Genomic DNA, 21462 nt, shown 5'->3' with positions numbered 1-21462 from the left:
ATGGGGGGGGAGAGAAGAAAGAAGGACGAAGAAGGAGAAGAGTGTGTATTACAAGGCATCACTGGGTGTGTCTCCGACCACAGGAGGCCAAATTGGTCAGCGGCGGCCGGGAGAGACGGTCAAATAATTACACCATACAAAAATAACCACCAGGGCAGAATCCAGGGAATCCACCCACACTAGGGAGGGACAAATTACATTTAAAAAAGACTGAAAAAGAACAGGCCTGCAGCAGGGGAGAAGGGTAGTCATTATACGTAGACATGGAGGAGAGGCAACACTGATGCTTTGCCACCCTCTCATTATGTAGACTGGGCGAGGTCTCGGTACCGCTCGTCTTGGGACGCCCTGTTTACTTCCGTTTATAGAGCATCTACGGAGACTCACTGGCTGACTAGGGATCAAGACTGAAGGCCATGCAGACTCTCCAGTAAATGGGATGGCGTTGGTCAGGGAGAACTTCCGAATGTTGAAGACTGAAGAGGTCTGGCTTCTAACATTATTGGAAGACTTAGCGTCTGAATATTTGGATTCTGAACATTCCGATGACAGGGAAAAGTTCAAAGGGGGCTTTTTATAGGAATAGATCCTTGGAGGGTGAGCTTTGTAATTGCACGTTTGTGTCAAACACATTCCTCAGTGAGTGTGTGAGTGTAAACAGCTGTGTGTGTTCTCTGTCTCACCGGTGTGTGTTTTCATGTGCTCGTCAAAGTACTGCTTCATGTTGAAGTCCTTGCCACACCACTGGCACATGAACTGCTTGTGTCCGATGTGGATGCTCATGTGGGAGCGCAGCTGGTACTTATACTGGAACCGCTCAGCACAGTTCTATAGGGAGACAGAGAGAGAGACAGTTAGGGTGTCCCAAACAGCACCCTATTCCCTAGTAAGTGCACTACTTTTTTTTGACCAGGACCCATATGGGGGTAGTAGTGCACTATATATGGAAATAGGGTGCCGTTTGGGACATAACCATTTAGACTACATAGCACATACACGATCATGCCTGGAATGGAAATTCATGAGTGCTACTATATCATAATATACACATAATACATACATAAACACACATAATATATACCTAACACAGATGCAGTGGAAGAAGGAGCCCACTACGCAGTACTGGGTCTGCAGTACTCTTTAATAACAATGTAATGACACGTTAGTGGAGTTGCTTTATTTAACCACATGGACCCCGCACAGCCCCACCAACCCAACCAACCACATGTTCCCAGACAACCCTCCTCCCTTTGTGGTTGGCCACACATTGTATGCAATAAAATGCAAATGAATTACTTAAAAATCATACAATGTGATTTTCTGGATTTTTGTTTTAGATTCCGTCTCTCACAGTTGAAGTGTACCTATGATAAAAATTACCTCTACATGCTTTGTAAGTAGGAAAACCTGCAAAATCGGCAGTGTATCAAATACTTGTTCTCCCCACTGTGTATATAATATATATACACTGCTCAAAAATAAAGGGAACACTTAAACAACACAATGTAACTCCAAGTCAATCACACTTCTATGAAATCAAACTGTCCACTTAGGAAGACACGATTGACAATACATTTCCATGCTGTTGTCAAATGGAATAGACAAAAGTGGAAATTATAGGCAATTAGCAAGAACACCCCCAAAAAAGGAGTTCTTGCTGAGTGGTGGACACAGACCACTTCTCAGTTCCTATGCTTCCTGGCTGATGTTTTGTCACTTTTGAATGCTGCGGTGCTCTCACTCAGTGTAGCATGAGACGGAGTCTACAACCACACAAGTGGCTCAGTAGTGCAGTTCATCCAGGATGGACATCAATGCGAGCTGTGGCAAAAAGGTTTGCTGTGTCTGTCAGCGTAGTGTCCAGAGGATGAGCGCTACCAGGAGACAGGCCAGTACATCAGAGACGTGGAGGAGGCGTAGAGGGCAACAACCCAGCAGCAGGACCGCTACTCCGCTTTGTGCAAGGAGGTGCACTGCAGCGCCCTGCAAAATGACCTCCAGCAGCCACAAAATGTGCATTGTGTCTGCTCAAACGGTCAGAAAAACAGACTCCATGAGGTGGTATGAGGCCCACGTCCACAGGTGGGGGTTGTGCTTACAGCCAACACCGTGCAGGACGTTTGCGCATTTGCCAGAGAACACCAAGATTGCAATATTCGCCACTGGCGCCTGTGCTCTTCACAGATGAAAGCATGTTCACACTGAGCACTTGAGCACGTGACAGACGTGACAGAGTCTGGAGACGCCGTGGAAACGTTCTGCTGCCTGCAACATCTCCAGCATGACCGGTTGGCGGTGGGTTCAGTCATGGGTGGGGTGGCATTTCTTTGGGTGCCGCACAGCCCTCACTGTGCTCGCAGAGTACATTGACTGCCATTAGTACGAGATGAGATCTCAGACCCTTGTGAGACCATATGCTGACACATTGCACTTTGTGGCCTGCTGGAGGTCATTTTGCAGGCTCTGGCAGTGCACCTCCTTGCACAAAGGCGGAGAGACGGTCCTGCTGCTGGTTTTTCCCTCTACGGCTCCTCCACGTCTCCTGATGTACTGCTGTCTCCTGTAGCCCTCCATGCTCTGGACACTACGCTGACAGACACAGCAAACCTTTTTGCACAGCTCGCATTGATGTGCCATCCTGGATGAGCTGCACTAACCTGAACCACTTGTGTGCGTTGTAGCTCCTTATTCTAGTAGAGTGAAAGCACCGCCAGCATTCAAAGTGACCAAAACATCAGCCAGAAGCATAGGAAACTGAGAAGTGGTCTGTGGTCACCACCTGCAGAATCACTCCTTTTTGGGGTGTCTTGCTAATTGCCTATAATTTCCACTTTGTCTATTCCATTTGCACAACAGCATGTGAAATTATTGTCATCAGTGTTGCTTCCTAAGTGGACAGTTTGATTTCACAGAAGTGTGATTGACTTGGAGTTACATTGTGTGTTTTAAGTTCCCTTTATTTTTTGAGCAGTGTATATATATATATATATTTATATATATATATTTTAATAATATATTATATATATATATAATTTATATATATATATATATATAATATATATACCACACCATACCACACATATATACATACATACACATATATCCATATATCCATACATACACATATATCCATACATACATACATACACACACAGTTGAAGTCAGAAGTCAGTGTCAGAATAAGAGTATTATTTCTTTCAGCTTTTATTTCTTTCATCACACTCCCAGTGGGTCAGAAGTTTACACACTCAATTAGTATTTGGTAGCATTGCCTTTAAATTGTTTAACTTGGGTCAAACGTTTCGGGTAGCCTTCCATAAACTTCCCACAATAAGGTGGGTGAATTTTGGCCCATTCCTCCTGACAGAGCTGGTGTAACTGAGTCAGGTTTGTAGGCCGCCTTGCTCGCACATGTTTTTTCAGTCCTGCCACAAATTTTCTATAGGATTGAGGTCAGGGCTTTGTGATGGCCACTCCAATACCTTGACTTTGTTGTCCTTAAGCCATTTTACCACAACTTTGGAAGTATGCTTGGGGTCATTGTCCATTTGGAAGACCATTTGTGACCAAGCTTTAACTTCCTAACTGATGTCTTGAGATGTTGCTTCAATATATCCACATAATTTTCCGTCCTCATGGTGCCATATAGATTGTGAAGTGCACCAGTCCCTCCTGCAGCAAAGCACCCCCACAACATGATGCTGCCGTCCCTGTGCTTCACGGTTGGGATGGTGTTCTTCAGCTTGCAAGCCTCCACCTTTTTCCTCCAAACATAACGATGGTCATTCTGGCCAAACAGTTCTATTTTTGTTTCATCAGACCAGAGGAAATTTCTCCAAAAAGTACGATCTTTGTCCCCTGTGCATATATATGTAATAATGGCAATTACAACAATACTGAATGAACACTTATTTTAACTTAATATAATACATAAATAATATCTATTTAGTCTCAAATAAATAACCAAACATGCTCAATTTGGTTTAAATAATGCAAAAACACAGTGTTGGAGAAGAAAGTAAAAGTGCAATATGTGCCATGTAAAAAAGCTAACATTTAAGTTCCTTGCTCAGAACATATGATGGTGGTTCAATATTCCCAGGTAAGAAGTTTTAGGTTGTAGTTATTATAAGTATTATGACGCGTCAACTATTTCTCTCTATACCATTTGTATTTCATATACCTTTGACTATTGGATGTTCTAATAGGCACTTTAGTATTGCCAGCCTAATCTCAGGAGTTGATAGGCTTGAAGTCATAAACAGTGCTGTGATTCAAGCATTGCTAAGAGCTACTTGCAAACGCAGTAAAGTTTGAATGAATGCTTACGAGCCTGCTGGTGCCTACCACCGCTCAGTCAGACTGCTCTATCAAATCATAGACTTAATTATAATATAATAAACACAGAAATACGAGTCGTTGGTCATTAATATGGTCAAATCCGGAAACTATCATTTAGAAACAAAACGTTTATTCTTTCAGTGAAATACAAAACCGTTCCGTATTTTATCTAACGGGTGGCAACCCTAAGACTAAATATTGCTGTTACATTGCACAACCTTCAACGTTATGTCATAATTATGTAAAATTCTGGCAAATTAGTTCGCAACGAGCCAGGCGGCCCAAACTGTTGCATATACCCTGACTCTGCGTGCAATGAACGCAAGAAGTGACAATTTCCCTAGTTAATATTGCCTGCTAACATGAATTTCTTTTAACTAAATATGTAGGTTTAAAAAAATATACTTCTGTGTATTGATTTTAATAAAGGCATTGATGTTTATGGTTAGGTTCATTCGTGCAACGATTGTGCTTTTTTTACGAATGCGCTTTTGTTAAATCATCCCCCGTTTGGCGATGTAGGCTGTGATTCAATGATAAATTAACAGGCACCGCATTGATTATATGCAACGCAGGACAAGCTAGTTAACCTAGTAATATCATCAACCATCTGTAGTTAACCTAGTGACTATGTGAAGATTGATTGTTTTTTCTAAGATAAGTTTAATGCTAGCTAGCAACATACCTTTGCTCCAGTGCTGCACGCGCGTAACAGGTGGTCAGCCTGCCACACAGTTTCCTCGTGGAATGCAATGTAATCGGACAAAAATGCTGATTACCGATTGTTATGAAAACTTGAAAAATCGGCCCTAATTAAATCGGCCATGCCCTCGACGAACAACACCCGTGCCAATATATCCTCCAAACACAGGCGTCTCGGGCATTATCACTTAATCAAATCAAACGTTATTTGTCACATGCGCTGAATACAACAAGTGTAGACTTTAAGGTGAAATGCTTACTTACAAGCCCTTAACCAAAAGCGCAGTTCAAGAAGAGTTAAGAAAATACTTACCAAGTAGAATAAAATAAAAAGTAATAATAAAAAGTAAAACAATACGAATAACGAGGCTATATACAGGGGGCACCGGTACCGAGTCAGTGTGTGGGTCAGGTTAGTTGAGGTAATTTGTACATGTAGGTGGGGGTGAAGTGACTATGCATAGATAATAAACAACGAGTAGCAGCAGTGTACTAAAGGGGGGGGGTCAATGTAAATTGTCCGGTGGCAATTTTATTAAATTGTTGAGCAGTCTTATGGCTTGGGGGTAGAAGCTGTTGAGGAGCCTTTTGGTCCTAGACTTAGCGCTCTGGTACCGTTTACAGTGCAGTAGCAGAGAAAACAGTCTATAACTTGGGTGACTGGAGTCTGACAATTTTATGGGTTTCCTCTGACACCCCCCATTGTATAGGTCCTGGGTGGCAGAAAGCTTGACCCCAGTGATGTACTGTGCCGTACCCTCTGTAGTGAGCAGTTGCCATACCAGGCAGTGATGCAACTGGTCAGGATGCTCTTGATGGTGTAGCTGCAGAACCTTTTGAGGTTCTGGGGACCCATGCAAAATCTTTTTAGTCTCCTGAGGGGGAAAAGGTTTTGTCATGCCCTCTTCACAACTGTCTTGGTGTGCTTGGACCATGATAGCTTGTTGGTGATGTGGACACCAAGGAACTTGAAACTCTCAACCCGCTCCACTACAGCCCTGTCTATGTTAAATGGTGGCCTGTTCGGCCCGCCTTTTCCTGTAGTCCACGATCTGCTCCTTTGTCTTGCTCACATTGAGGGAGAGGTTGTTGTCATGGCACCACACTGCCAGTTCTCCTCCGTATAGGCCTAATCATCGTCGGTGGTTATCAGGCCCACCACTGTTGTGTCGTCAGCAAACTTAATGGTGTTGGAGTCGTGTTTGGCCATGCAGTCGTGGGTGAACAGGGAATACAGGAGGGGACTAAGTACACACCCCTGAGGGGCCCCAGTGTTGAGGATCAGTGTGGCAGACATGTTGTTGCCTACTCTTACCACTTGGGGGTGGCCCTTCAGGAAATCCAGGATCCAGTTGCAGAGGGAGTTATACAGTCCCAGAGTCTTTAGCTTAGTGATGAGCTTCGTGGGCACCACGGTGCTGAACGCTGAGCTGCAGTCAACGAACAGCATTCTAACATAGGTGTTCCCTTTGTCCAGGTGAGAAAGGGCAGTATGGAGTGCGATTGAGATTGCGTCATCTGTGGATCTGTTGGGGTGGTATGCGAAATGGAGTCAGGGAGGATGCTGTTGATGTGAGCCATGACCAGCCTTTCAAAGCACTTCATGACTACCGACGTGAGTGCCACGGGGCGGTAATCATTTAGGCAGGTCACCTTCGCCTCCTTGGGCACAGGGACTGTGGTGGTCTGCTTGAAACATGTAGGTATTACAAACGCGGTCAGGGAGAGTTTGAAAATGTCAGTGACACTTGACAGTTGGTCCGCGCATGCTTTGAGTACACGTCCTGGTAATCCGTTTGTCCCAGCAGCGTCGTGAATGCCGTCCTGCACAAAGGTTTTGATCACATCGGCTACTGAGAGCGTTATCACACAGTCATCCAGAACAGCTGATGCTCTTGTGCATGCTTCAGTATTAATTGCCTCGAAGCGAGCATAAAAGGCATTTAGCTCATCTGGCAGGCTCACGCCACTGAGCAACTCGCGCCTGGGTTTCCCTTTATAGTCCGTAATAGTTGTCAAGCCCTGCCACATCCGACGAGCATCAGAGCCGGTGTAGTAGGATTCAAACTCAATCCTGTATTGACGCTTTGCTTGCCCGATTGCTCGTCCGAGGGCACAGCGGGACCTCCTATAAGCATCCGGATTAGTCTCCTGCTCCTTGAAAGCGGCAGCTCTAGCCTTTAGCTCGATGCGGATGTTGCCTGCAATCCATGGCTTCTGGTTGGGACATGTACGTAGTCACTGTGGGGACGACGTCATCGATGCATTTATTGATGAAGCCGATGACTGAGGTGGTGTACTCCTCAATGCCATTGGATGAATCCCGGAACACACCCCAGTCTGCGCCAGAAAAACAGTCCTGTAGTGTAGAATCCGCGTCATCTGACAATTTCCGTATTGAGCGAGTCACTGGAACTTCCTGCTCTAGTTTTTGCTTGTAAGCAGGAATCAGGAGGATAGAGTTATTGTCAGATTTGACAAATGGAGGGCAGGGGAGAGCTTTGTATGCATCTCTGTGTGTGGAATAAAGGCGGTCTAGGATTTTTTTTCTCTCTGGTTGCACATGTGACATGCTGGTAAACTTTTTGTAAAACATATACGTTTTCCCGCATCAAAGTCCCCGGCCACCAGGAGTGCCGCTTCTGGGTGAGCACCCTCTCCCTTGCCCATGGCGTTATAGAGTTGGTTGAAAGCGGTCTTAATGCCAGCCTCGTTCTGTGGTGGTAAATAGACGGCTACGAATAATATAGATGAGAACTCTCTTGGTAGATAGTGTGGTCTACAGCTTATCATAAGGTACTCTACCTCAGGCGAGCAATACCTTGAGACTTCTTTAATATTAGACATCGCGCACCAGCTGTTATTGACAGAGACAAACACCCCCACCCCTCGTCTTACCAGGAGGTAGAGTCTCTGTTCTGCAGGTGGATGGAAATTCCCGCTAGCTCTATTTTGTCTGTATTGTCGTTCAGCCACGTCTTGGCGAAACACAAGATGTCACAGTCCCCAACATCCCGTTGGTAGGACAATCCCATTCGTAGGTCATCAATTCCACCCTCCAATGATTGCACGCTAGCAAGAAGAACGGATGGCAGTGGGAGCCCACTCGCTCGCCTACGGATTCTCAGAAGGCTGTCCGATCTGCGGCACCCTTTTCTTCACGCAAAAGGCCTGTTCCAGTGAAAGCAGGACATCTCTCTCGAAGGACTCACCAAAGGAAAACGTTTCTTCCAGTCCGCGTTGAGTAATCGCTATGCTGATGTCCAGAAGTCATTTTCAGTCATAAGAGACGGTAGCAGCAACATTAAAAAATAAGTTACACAAAACACAAAAAAACAAAATAGCACAATTGGTTGGGAGACTGTAAAACGTCAGCCATGTTCCTCGGCGCCATCTTGTATATTAGCAAACGTTGTAACTCTGTTATTGGTCTATTAACTTATACCACCTAGTGATGTCACCAGGCAAACCAAAACGCCATCCATGCAAAACTTGAGGGGTATACTACGAAGGAAGCTAGATCTACTCAGGGTTTTCTAAGGCTAGCCAGCTTCAGTTAGCTTCACATTCAAGCTCAGGCTTAATCCATACTACGATGGTGGATATTGCTCGTCCGCCTGCCACTAACTCTAGCAGGCTCATAACTGCGTGTAAATGTCACACCTGGCTAGTACATGCCGAACTCTTCATTAAGACCATGCTGAAACATCAATCCATGGGCGAGTCGGTACCACATTTAAATTTGTACCAAAATCTAATTGAAAGAAATGTTGTACTGCAAATTTAGCAGGCTATGGTCTGAAACAGGCTTTTAAAAGTGCTGTTTTTATTTTATTACTTATCGTTAATGCCGGCTTTGCTGTGCTTATCAAAGCATAAGCACCTCCCACTCTTAGCGCTAAAATAATTGTATTAAGTCATACAAAAACTTGTACTGTGTGTGAAGTTTCAATGCATTCTGTCATTACTAAAATGTGGAACGTGATAGGAATTTTAACATTACAATTGAATATTCAGTCGTCTTCCTCACATGAAGGGGATGATGCGAGAGGGAAGGAATCTGCATTTATTGGTCCTCAACTCGCAGCTCAGACATTCAGTATAAAATGGAGTTTACTTGACCCGGGGCAGGTAGTTATGAAGGATTCCTTGCAGGTAGTTATGAAGGATTCCTTGCCATAGAAATGTACCTTGCTAAACGGTGAGCCTCGTTGTACTGGTTATCCCGAGTTGAACTCAGAGTTACCTCTCTAACTGCTCAAACCTGATTCGTAGTATAGGGCTCTGCTGATTAGAAGGTCCTATGTAGATGGTTGACAAAAAAAAAAAAAACTAGCAACTATTAGGAATTAACACCTATCAAATGTTTTCACACTTTTACAGTGTTAGTTTCATCAGCTGTCGTACAACAATATTACACAAAACACAGAAAAAACAACGTTTTGACTGCACTGGGTCTTAAAAAAAAGTTAAAAGTCCAAAAATCCCGACTTCACCCGTCTGTATTTTGATTCCAGTTATTCTGTACACCATGTGTATTCATGGTCTGCTAATGTTTGACATGGACATGGTGCATCTAGACCTGGTTGCTTACACCAGCTAGCCGTTGCTACAACTGTGTGACCATAAACATTTATATGTAGTCAAGTGTGCCTTGGTTCAATAGTAATCACCATCTTGGAGCAGTCACAGCACAGCAGGCCATACATATTCTTCTGTTCAAACAACCCATAGTTTTCTAAATCCTGCCCAATTTGTTTGAGTTAGCAATTCAAACCTCACCAGCTAGAAGTCAATATTTAAAGGATTCTAAAACAAATATGAATACATTGACATGAATACTATTCATTCTCTGTTAAAACACTGTCCTTATAAAATGAATATTCATAAAAATAAAAAAAAGTGTATACACTCTATAAAAGTAATCTTGAACTTAATCTTCTCCAGACCGAATGCAGGTGGATGTTCTATTTAAAAACTCTCCATCCCATCATGCATGAATGAAGAATTGTTATTGAAGGGTTTCTGTAACTGGTATATTGCCACTTATCGGTGTTTCCTACCCCCATCTAGTGGTCTCTCTAGCAACCTACTCTATTACAATCCTGCGTTATATATTCTGAGGAAATGATCACATGGTACATGTAAAAGCAATATTTGATGACATTTCTCTGTTCGCTTTTGTATATAATCGAGATCATGCATTCTAATGTACCAGGTACTGATTCATAGACGTTCTGATGTGTTTTCTTGCTTAATCATGTGACATGCAATTATTCTTGAAACAGAAGCCAGACGTGCGTCCCGACGATTCCGACTGTTGGCCTGAGGCCGAAACATTTGCGTTTTGTTGTCACCTTTAATGTATGATTTTGAAGGGCACCATGATGGTTTTAATAAATATCTTTATTTAGTTTTCAAGCCTCAGTTTCGGATTTCTTCTTTTCTTTTTCTTTTTGACAGTGTGTCTCCATCTCTTCCAATACTCTATAAAAAGTGAAATAAATCTTCTGTTCCAGTCTGTTTGTGTTTGAGTGTGGGAGGGACAGTGCGACTGCAAGTCTAAACAGCTCACCTCACAGCGGAAGGGCTTCTCCCCAGAGTGCTGCAGGGAGTGAACCTTCAGGGACATGCTGCGCTTGAACGACTTGCCACAGGTCTCGCAGGTGAACGGCATGTCCTTGGTGTGAGCTGCAGAGAGAAAGGAACAGGTTAAAGGAGGACAACTACCAGAGAGGGACAGGGGACAGATATTGGGGCGTTAAAAACAGTGTTTCATGGTGCTCAAAAGTGAAGAGTATTTCTTTTCTCTCGCAATAAAAAGAGAGCGATCTGAACGTAGCGCCACGAAAGAGCAAGAAAGGCAAGCGAGTGAGTTACTTCCAGTTGAGATGATGTACAGAGCCCTGCAAAAGTATGCCTACCCCTTGGATTTCTTCACGTTTAAATGTTACAAAGTGGGAGTAAAATGGATTTAATTGTCAAAATTCTACTCAACATACTCAAAGTGGAAGACTAATTCCATGTAGATAACTAAAATATAGTTCTTGCCTAAGTATTCAGCCCCTTTGTTTAGGCAAGCCTAAATGAGTTCAGGAGTAAAATGTGGCTCAACAAATTACATAAGTTACATGGACTCACTCTGTGTGAAATAATAGGGGTTGACATGATTTTTAAATGACTAACTCTTCCTCTGTCCCCCATATGTAAGGTCCCTCAGTCAAGTATTGCATTTCAAGCACAGATTCAACTACAAAGACCAGGGAGTTTTTCTAAAGCCTCATAAAGAAGGGCAGTGATTGGTGGATGGGTAACAATAACAAATCAGACATTGAATATCTCTTTAAGCATGGCCAAGTTAATAATTATGCGGTAGATTTTGTATTAAACCACCCAAACACATCAAAGATACAGTCATCCCTTCTGAACTGAGCTGCAGGACAGGAATGAAACTGCTCAGGGATGTTACCATGAGGCCATTGGTGATTTTAAAACAGTTACAGAGTTCAATGGCAGTGATGGGAGAAAACTGAAGATGGGTCAACAACATTGTAGTGACTCCACAATAATGAATTAAAGGACAGAATGAAAAGAAGAATACAAATATACCAAAACATGCATCTTGTATGCAACAGGACAGTAAAGAAATCCTGCAAATGAATACACTTCTTGGCCTAAATGCAAAGCCTTATGTTTGGGGCAAATTCAACACACCACTGAGTAACTGCCTCTTTATCTTCAAGCATGGTGGTGGCTGCATCATGGTACGGGTATGCTTGACGTCGGCAAATACTGGGGAGGTTTTCAAGATAAAAAGAAACGGGATGGAGCTAAGCACAGGCAAAATCTTAGAGGAAAACCTGATTCAGTCTGCTTTACACCATACACTAGGAGAGGAATTCAGATTTCAGCAGGACAATAACTTACAACACCAAATCTACACTGGTTGCTTACCAAGAAGACAGTGAATGTTCCTGAGTGGCCATGGGACAGTTTTGACTTAAATCTACTTGAAAATCTATGGCAAGACTTCAAACATGGCTGATTGGCCATGATCTGCAAAATCTTGACAGAGCTCGAAGAATTATGAGAAGAATAATGGGCTACTATTGCACAATAAAGGTGTGTAAAGCTCTTAGAGACTTAGCCAAGAAAGCTCACAGCTGTAATCGCTGCCAAAGGTGTTTCTAACATGTATTGACTCAGGGAGCTGAATACTTATGCAACAACAATATTTTTGAACTTATACATAAAAAAATATAATAAAATTACACCTTTTCTTCTATTTTGACAGAGTATTTTGAGAAAGTTGTTGACAAATTTAAATTAAATCATTTTTAATCCCACTTTGTAACAATAAAATGTGAAGAAATCCAAGGGGTATGAATACTTTTGCAAGGCACTGTATATCCTATTAGGGACATTTGGGAGTTACCAGGAAGAGCAGGAATAGACAAACTGGAGTCCACCTACCAACCATGTGCTTGCGGACATGAGCCATGGTGTAAAACTTCTTGTCACAGATCTCACAGGCAAACTTCTTCTCTGCGTAGCCGTGCACGATCTTGATGTGCTCGTGCAGCGACCACAGCTTCTTGAAAGACTTGTTGCAGGAGACGCACTGAGCAGCAGAACACCACACACAGATAATGCATTAAGAAACAGGTGATGATTGTTGTTGTTTTGTGACATTGATTACCCCGATAAACCCTGACAGAATCCAAGAACAGGAGACAGCAGCTGAGACAATCCCAGTGTCTGGAGGCTGCAGATGGTATTTCCCACACTGCTGTAAAAGTATCTGTCTAGGCTGGTTCCTAACGCTCCGATTCCCTCTGCTGGACAAATAGTTTCTTACATCCTTCAAACCCCAGATATCTGGCCTTGATGACAAACTGAGATTTTAGTTTCACTGTACCTGGTACGTAACTGTAGCCAAAGTACCTAATCAATGGACTCATTTTGATTGCTCAGGTGAAAAACACATTGTACATCTAATTAAAAAGCAGAGACCAGGGGCAGCGTCCCAAATGGCCCCCTTTTCCCTACATAGTGCACTACTTTTGACCAGGGCTCCCACATGGCTCTGGTCAAAAGTAGTATAGGGAATAGGGGGTCATTTGGGACACCCCCCAGCTGTCCTCCTTACCTGGATGTTCTTTTCACAGTCAGTCTGCTGGTGTAAGGCCAGCTCACTCTCCAGGACAAACTTCTTGCCACACTTGTCACAGATTTGCATGCGTCTGTGTGTGACGTTCATGTGCTTCTCCAGGTACCAGCGGGTGTTGAAGACGCGTGGGCACTTCTCACACGCCAGCGTCTCCCGCTCCTCCCCATCCGCTTTATCCCCCGTGGCAGAGCCAGCTGAGGAGGGGGTCCCCTTGCCCTCCCTGGCAGTCCGACGCGTCCTCTTGGGCGGCTGGGTGGTCTTCTTCCGTCGGCCCCTGGTGGTCATGCCGGTGGTGCTCAGAGCGGTGCACTGAGTCTTCCTCCGGGGCTGGCTGGTAGCGGGGGCCACCCCACGCCGGGCCCTCTTGGCTCTCGTTCTGCGGCTCTCTATTTCTTCCTCCTCTTCTTCCTCCTCCTCATCTTCCTCCTCCAGATCTTCCTCTTCTTCTTCCTCCTCCTCTTCTTCCTCCTCCTCTTCTTCTTCGCTGCAGTGTCTCTCTGAGGCATCCGTTTGGGGGGCAGACTTGTCCGCCTTTGATACGTTAAGTGTCTGATTGTTCAGGTTGACCTCCACGATGATCTGCTCCCGCTTGAAGGACTCCTCCTCCTCTTCTTCCTCAGAGTCCTCAGAGGTGCCCCCATTGCCTGCCTGGAACCCCTGTGCACCCCCCTCCTGCCCTACTGTCCCCTCTCTGTAGTACTGCTGCTGGGAGGAGGTGACATGCTGCGGGGACAGCTGACTGGGAGTCTGGTCACCCATGGGGGTCTTGGCTGCCATCTTGTTGTCCACTAGCACAGAGTAAGGCTTGCCCCCGCCCTCCCGCTTGTACAGCTTGCCCGCTAGGTCCAGGTCTGGGGCGGGGGAGTGGTAGTAGGACTGGGCCACCTGTTGCGTTCTGCGCCCCTCCTGTGACATCCCACCTGGGCTGGACACCTCTCCCTTCAGGCTCTGGCAGGATTTCATGTGTGGGGGAGGGGGAGACTGTAGTAGTGCTAGTTGAAGCACAGCCAGAGGTTTGTTAGCAGTGCTGGTATTCTTAAACTGTGAGAGTACCCTCGCTATGTTGTAAGGAGGGGCAGGGAGAACGGAAGCAATCCCCCACCCCTCCCGCCACTGAGGAGACAGGAAGGAGGAAGGGAAGAAAGCGTCACCCAGATTCAAACAGGGCATCCATGCTTAAGACTGAGGACAGACCGTGAGTGACATTCTGCTACAGCTTTGTTCCATAGGCTTCTGTTGAGCTCGACTCTCAAAGCTTCTCTGGAAGCTGGGGTGTCTGCTCTTCAACCTCTGAGGTTTCGGTCTCTCCGCAGATGAAGCCTCTCAGGTTAGTCTCTCACTCGAGGCTGTCAATGTTATATGGTCCGTTAGGACTTCCGTCTTTAAGCTTCCGTCTTGAGGGGGAGCTTCACGCCGGACTTTGAGCCGAAGTCAGAACTTCTGTGCCTCGTTTCAGGAGCCATCTGTAATCTGCCGCCTGTGAGAGCAAGAGAAACAGAGAACGAGAGATTAGGCTCAATTCTGTGACAAGCGTGTGGTGCTGCCTCAGAGTGAGTGTGTCTGATGTGAAACTACAACCTGGGGAAGGCGTCGTGAACTGAGACTGAGCCATGCTCCACCGCAACCGTTTCACTGGCGTGTGTGAACATCCAAACCACACGCATCAGAGCTCTGTGAGAGAGGACTTAACCCCAAAACACACTTCTCCTGCTCTTCACAATCTATTTATGCTTTCAGGTCAAATCATCTTTCATCAATCTCACCATCTTGTTAACCAGACTTGATATATGCCCTCATAATCATCAAACAAAAAAAACGATACGGTCACATTTAATCAGAAAACCCCATCCTCCATGTCGGCTTTCAAAACATTAGTTCCACAATACTTCAATCTTAGCTTTCACATTTCAATAGCAGTTAATACACGGCCATATAACAATATTCGTAAGCTGGTATGAAATATACAATTTTGCTTTATTTACTTTGCCTTTATTTAACCAGGTAAGTCATTGAGAACACAGTCTCTTTTGCAATAACGATTAATGACGGAGCAATGATAATTGGCAATTATGTAGGCCTATCTTTCGACAAACTTATTGAAAAAGTAAGCAATTTGCTCATTTCAATTGGCTCCTTGAACTCTGACCAAGTTGTGTGCTACTTCAATGCATGTATGATTTGCACTCGTACCTTAACGCCTATAAATGTCACCCACCCACCCACCCCCACACACACACACACACACCCACCTATTGTGGCAGTTACAGAGCACAAAATAACCACAGTAGGGGAGCTGTAAACGAGCTCAACCACAGGAAACTGTACATCAGCGTCTCTGTGTGAGTGAGTGAGCCTGCACAGCGCATGTGATCAAAGAACAAATATATGCGAGAGTTTGGAAATGTAAACGAAGCTCTTGCATTATTCTTGTTACTTGGCTTTTGGGGGGGTCGTTTACTGCCTGCCCCTATAACACTGTCATGGCAGTGACCCTCGAGGCACAGTGCTCGAGGATATGACACTAGTAAGTCAGACGTAGCTACAAATTTAAGCTTTTTGTTATTTCCACATGTACGTTTGATCCCAAATGACCTTGGGCACGGACGCTGACTCAGCACTGGGGTTGGTTTCTTGACTTGCAACGACTTCGAGAGCCACTAGAAAAAAACATTTCCTCTCTCATAAACAACAAACATCCTCTGCTCAACGGCCCAATATAGGCTAACCGTCACAACCCACCTACAACCCACCTCAAGTCTTAGCAACCCCCCCCCCCCCCCYMACTCAAAACTAAATACAGGGAGATTCCACAGCTGCTTTCAAATCAATGCAATAATCAAGACAGATAGTGATATTAGAGAACACACCTTGTATACCTTTCAAACAATGACTTCAGAACTATTCTGCTACGGACAGTCTACAATAATGATGGGGGAAAATGTACAGTTACATATCACTGATACTTTGACTCCAAGTAATGATTTGATTATATATATAATATATATATGTGTGTGTATGGTATACACACATATACACACACACACACTCCTAGAAACCTGTGCCAAAATGCTGGTATTTTTCATCCTACCCATCTTATTTTTAAACAGTGAGCGAACATGTTTTCAGCTCTTATTTCCATGACTGATCAAAACTAATTTTCTCGTGCTCTCTCGTCTCTCTGCAGAAGACATATAGTGAGCAACATGTTTGGAACATCAAATTGGAAGAAAAAAAGTAAATAAAAAAATGAATTTGCAGTACCGAATCGGAATGCATATTGAATCGTGAGAATCCCAATACATATCGTATCCGGTACCTAAGTATCGTATCTTGAGGTCCCTGGCAATTCCCAACTCTAGTCTAAAAGCAGTCTGTTCCGATGATGTGGAGAGTGATTCTGATCAAGCCAAAGAGGACCTCTAATAACAGATTCTAGGCCGCTGGACTGTGTCTGAAGCCGAGCTCCACACACAGCCCCAAACTCTCTGGGTCCACCTCCTCTATCCACTACACTCACGTTGCGAGAAGTACAATTCTGGAACAGACCGACTCAAATACACACATGCCTACACATGCAAGCACTCAAACAAAATGCCTACTGCTATGTGTTGACACTTTTTTATTTTATTTAAAAAAAAATGTTTATCAGAGGACAGACATGCATAGGCATTTAGACAAAAGCAAAACAATACACCCCCACCCACCACCTTTCTTCCGGTGCATGTTGACTTTCTGAGAATTGGACCGCTCTAGGTGCATTACAACCACAAGAGGAGGGAGTGGAGAGCACTGCGCGCCATAGAGCACCTCGTCTCACCTACTGGAGCATTAAAAACGCCCTCAAGATGCTCTCCTGCCCCGTGTGCAGACGTGATGTTAGAGCTGCCGGAACCAATTCAATAGGCCCTGTACTCTCTTAACAGCTGCTTATGCACAGGAATGTAGTAGGGTCAAGAAGACAAGAGGCCTGTGCATTGATGATCCCCCTGGGTGGAGTGCGTGTCAAATGAGTCACGGCTTCCCTGATGTGTAGCGCAGGCAGATGTAGGCCTAACCTTACACCAAGGGTTTCAAACTCATTCGGAGGGCCGAGCATCTGCAGGTTTTTGGTTTTTCCTTTCTATTAAGACCTACATAACCAGGTGTGGGGAGTTCCTGACTAATTAGTGACCTTAATTCAATAAAGTACAAGGGTGGAAGTGAAAACCCGCAGACACTCGGCCCGCCGTGGAATGAGTTTGACACGTGCCTTACACCGAGGGTTCGTTCTGCTCAGTGTAGATTTGCAAAGAAATTACTGGACCAGAACTTATGACAACTTTGCACAAACATAGTGCTGTTCCGGTCATTAACATGATCAAACAGAGAGCATGTGCAAACGTTCCACAACCACACACAGGACAGCTGAGGTTACGCAACTCGCATTTAGTAAAATCCTTACTTAGATGAGCCACAGTAGAGTTTCACTCACAATGAGAGAGCACAGCCCTTTGATGTGGTGAGCAGGAAGAGAGCAGACTTCACAATATCAGTGGTAATTGTACGATTACCTTGTCAGATGTCGAGGTTAAATTCAGTGTAAATTCGGTCGTTTATGACTCCGCTTTTTCCAGTTTGGTAGTGCTGAGCGATTCATGCCTTTTGAGGTTGGTCCTGTTTCAGCTTGCTTATTAAAAATAAACCGTTTTCGACTTAAATGATTTCTTTATACATTAAATGCATTGTGTATTATGGGAGTTGAATGCTGGAACACAGAATAAAACAATTAATACAAGTTGCAGCGAGGTAGTGACTACCCATTACTGCTTATCACTTATTAACCATCATTTATTCACATTACTTTAATCAAATACTTATGTTGTGTATATTACATTTGTTTTAATTGATGACTATTATTTAATCCTAAATCATCTCATCTCTATAGAGCTGCTGCCTATGCAGTTTGACAAAAATCACTATTTCAGTAGTACTTAAAAGTAAATACGGCATACTGTTATGACTGCTGAATACCAACTGTCAATCACTTAGATCATGTATTTTCAGTTAAAGATACCTTGCAAAGCAACTGCTCTCTATTCCTCACTTTGTAGAATATTGGCCCGTTGGAAACTACAACTCCATACTACATCACACAGTTCGGGCTTGATCTGATTTGTCTCTGGAGAAACTGTGCAATGTCTGCAATGAGCTCACAGAAATTTAAAAAAAAAAACGGAACAAAAATGGAATTCAAATATTTGAACTAACATTGGTCAATTAGTTGTTTTTAAAAAATTATCTAAAGTGTCTGCAAGATGGGCTCAAATCCTGTGCAGTTGGTAATCGCAACTTCATGTTGGTAAATTGCATGTAGATAGTGACATGTCGAGGGTATGCATCAAAGTGTGTCAGGTGAATCCTTCCCAGAGGTTTAGTTACAATGCATTATTCTGCGTCATTGAATTCCACCCTCCCTCTGCCTGTGGACTTTAATGAGCTTTCCCTTTGAGGCAAATGTGTGAGAGCTCACATTCCTGACTCCAAACTCACAAGACCTTCTTAACCAGCTCACTGTGTTGCGCACAGGAGGGGAGCCCCATGCCCCTGTAAGTATTTGTGCCTAAGCTTTCCACATGTATAGATAGAAGGGCAGCAGTGGTATTAAACCTCATGCTTTAAACCTCCACAAGCCTCTGCTCTGTCCTAAACTCTAACCAAATGCATGGCCTACGTTTATTTTTTGCTCTTTCCCTCTCTCAGTGGTGTAAAGTACTTAAGTAGTTTTTTCAAGTATTTTTACTTAAGTAATTTTTTTTGTGGTATCTGTAATTCACTACATCCCTGAAGAAAACGACATACTATTTACTCCATACATTTTCCCTGATACCCAAAAGTACTTTTGAATGCTTAGCAGGGCAGGAAAATGATCAAAATTCACACACTTATCCCTACTGCMTCTGATCTGGCGGACTCACTAAACACATGCTTCGTTTGTAAATGATGTCTGAATGTTGGTGTGCCCCCGGCTATCAGTAACTTAAAATAAACAAGAAAATGATGCCACCTGGTTCGCTTAATATAAGGAATTAGAAATTATTTACACTTTTACTTGAAGTATATTTTAGCAATTACATTTACTTTTGATACTCAAGTATATTTCAAACCAAATACTTTTACTCAAGTAGTATTTTACTGGTTGACTTCCACTTTTACTTGAGTAATTTTCTATGAAGGCATCTTTACTTTTACTCAAGTATGAGAATGTTGTACTTTTTCCACCACTGCCCTCTCTGTGACAACACAGGAAAGGAAGAGGGGGAAGGACGGATCGGATGATGAAATGCAACAACGTAGGCTACTGAGATGGTCCATGGTGAGTCTCAGTTTTGACAGGTGAGAAGTCTGTCAACCTTAAAGTAAAAACACTAATAAACATTAATACTGAAAGCCCTTAAAATATATGTCACAGTCATTCGTGAGAGCTTGCCATTTAGCTACTATTGACAAACACATTTATCTATGAAGTTGGGTCTGACAATGTGTTATGAAGGAACTGGAAGTTAAATGTTGTTTTAGAAATTAGGCTATATTCAACACAGCGAACGTGTGCATGGCAAAAGACACCTCATAAAAGCGTCTGCACAACCGACATATTGTGCTCAATAAAAGTTGACATTTTGTTTCGCAAGAATTGGCAAGGCTGCAGCTGGGCCTAAATCACGGCTGACACACTGCAAAGCAATCCGTTGCCCCCTTCTCAAACATAACAGACTATCTAGCACGAATGCTAACTCGGCTTCACTTGCAATCAATCTGGCCTAGCTAGCTATTTCGCCAGCTGGCTGGCTAGGTTAACTTGCTAGCTACGTCAATTTGGCGCTAACTTTACCAACCCGCGATATATTTTCAAAATACTAACAATTGATAAAATACGCATGGATATATTAGTTGAATCCTACAAACTCCAAAACAACGCATATCAACTGTTACACGATTGAATGCAGTTTTGTTGGGAACAACCAACTTTAAAAAAATAAGTGCAAAGAAAGGGTTAAACAAAAAGGAAACATTGGTTGGTCAAGACCGTCGGACGGAAGGCCGTTCGGCTAGCCAATTTATTAGCTTACAAACAACTAACAAGGTAGATTCAGCTTACAGTAGCTATCTAAATATAGATGCTTTTATTTTACATTGGTTGGAAATCGACATACTAGCAAAAGACAAACAATTTGAATGCATCTACCTAGCTACGCACTGTCCATTTCCCCAGAAATAATACTAGCTAACACAGCTAGCGCAAATGTGAATTACCATGGCACACGGCTAACGTTAGCTAGCAAATCCTAGCTAATCAGACGACTTTCACTTTTTTTTAACCCAAAACCTCCCAGATATAAATTGGCTAAACCGAGATTTTACACCAGTATACACTATTGCAGCATCATATCTTATACATCGTTTACACAAATCAAGGTTAAACATGTCAATATTTGTTAATAAAATTGTTTAACAATCATAGCTACAAGAATCTTTTAAATTCGCTCTTCCCCATGAAAAACCTAGCAAGATAGCACACAGCTCGTTACATACTCAATGACGGGTTGTCAGCAGTCTAGCTTGATAATAACCAAGACAATAAAATCGCTAAGAAAATCCTTCATTTGTCTTGCATTGTAGACAAATGTCATGTTTGTAAATACATGAAAAAATATACAATAACTTGTAGAGAAATGTTACCTTCGGTGAGAGCGCTCTCTTTCTCATTTCGTGCAATCAGAGTTGCAGGGATTCTGGAGTGCTGCAGACGCACAAAAAGAGCCAGCTACTGTTGCAGTTCACCACTGTTTGATAATCCTATTGCATGCTCGATTGCAAATGTGTTTACTAATGCATTTTTAGAATGTATGACACTGATATGTTAACAGTAGACTCAGTGCTACTGTAGATCCATCGCTACGTGGCCCAGCCAAGGTCTCGCTCGCACTAACGTTACCGACTCTCGCTCATCCCGGGCACTGACAGGCAGGCCGCTGTCTGGGTTGGGTAGGCGCGCCACAATTTTTTCGTCTCCCCTCCAAACCAGACAGGGCACGATGCGCGCACTCGTCTGTCCCCATCTTTAGCCGGGAAATTATAAGAAAACCAGAGCTGGATTAGACACGGAATCAGTTACTGGAAAAATCGAACTACTGCATGAAATGTACATCTACATGGCAATGACCAGATGTTGAATACAGTATTTCACTTTGTACATTTTTTCATTGCCCATT

At 43.5% G+C, this 21462-nt stretch overlaps 1 protein-coding gene across 1 annotated transcript; it reads right to left on the bottom strand.

Annotated features, from left to right (window-relative positions):
• Positions 1-14: 14 nt before the first annotated feature.
• Positions 15-21259, bottom strand: LOC112068262 (zinc finger protein 652-like). Its single transcript, XM_024135362.2, has 5 exons — positions 20930-21259; positions 13193-14690; positions 12517-12664; positions 10619-10734; positions 15-828 (listed from the first exon to the last, which is right to left on the bottom strand). The coding sequence occupies exons 2-5, from the start codon at positions 14381-14383 to the stop codon at positions 637-639; spliced, it is 1647 nt and encodes a 548-aa protein (XP_023991130.1). The 5' UTR covers positions 14384-14690; positions 20930-21259; the 3' UTR covers positions 15-636.
• Positions 21260-21462: the final 203 nt, after the last annotated feature.

Source organism: Salvelinus sp. IW2-2015, unplaced genomic scaffold, assembly GCF_002910315.2.
Source record: "Salvelinus sp. IW2-2015 unplaced genomic scaffold, ASM291031v2 Un_scaffold351, whole genome shotgun sequence".
NCBI lineage: Eukaryota > Metazoa > Chordata > Actinopteri > Salmoniformes > Salmonidae > Salvelinus > Salvelinus sp. IW2-2015.
Note: the sequence above shows the minus strand (reverse complement) of the source record. Positions and strands in the feature narration are given on the sequence as shown.

Bases quoted from the DNA above. Each gene is read 5' to 3' on its own strand.
- LOC112068262 (XM_024135362.2), bottom strand. From the start codon at position 14,383: ATGCCCTGTTTGAATCTGGGTGACGCTTTCTTCCCTTCCTCCTTCCTG. The intron at 12,665-13,192 runs GTAAGGAGGACA...TCTGCTGCTCAG, and splicing joins ACTGTGAAAAGAACATCCAG to TGCGTCTCCTGCAACAAGTC. The intron at 10,735-12,516 runs GTAGGTGGACTC...TTCTCTCTGCAG, and splicing joins TGTCCGCAAGCACATGGTTG to CTCACACCAAGGACATGCCG.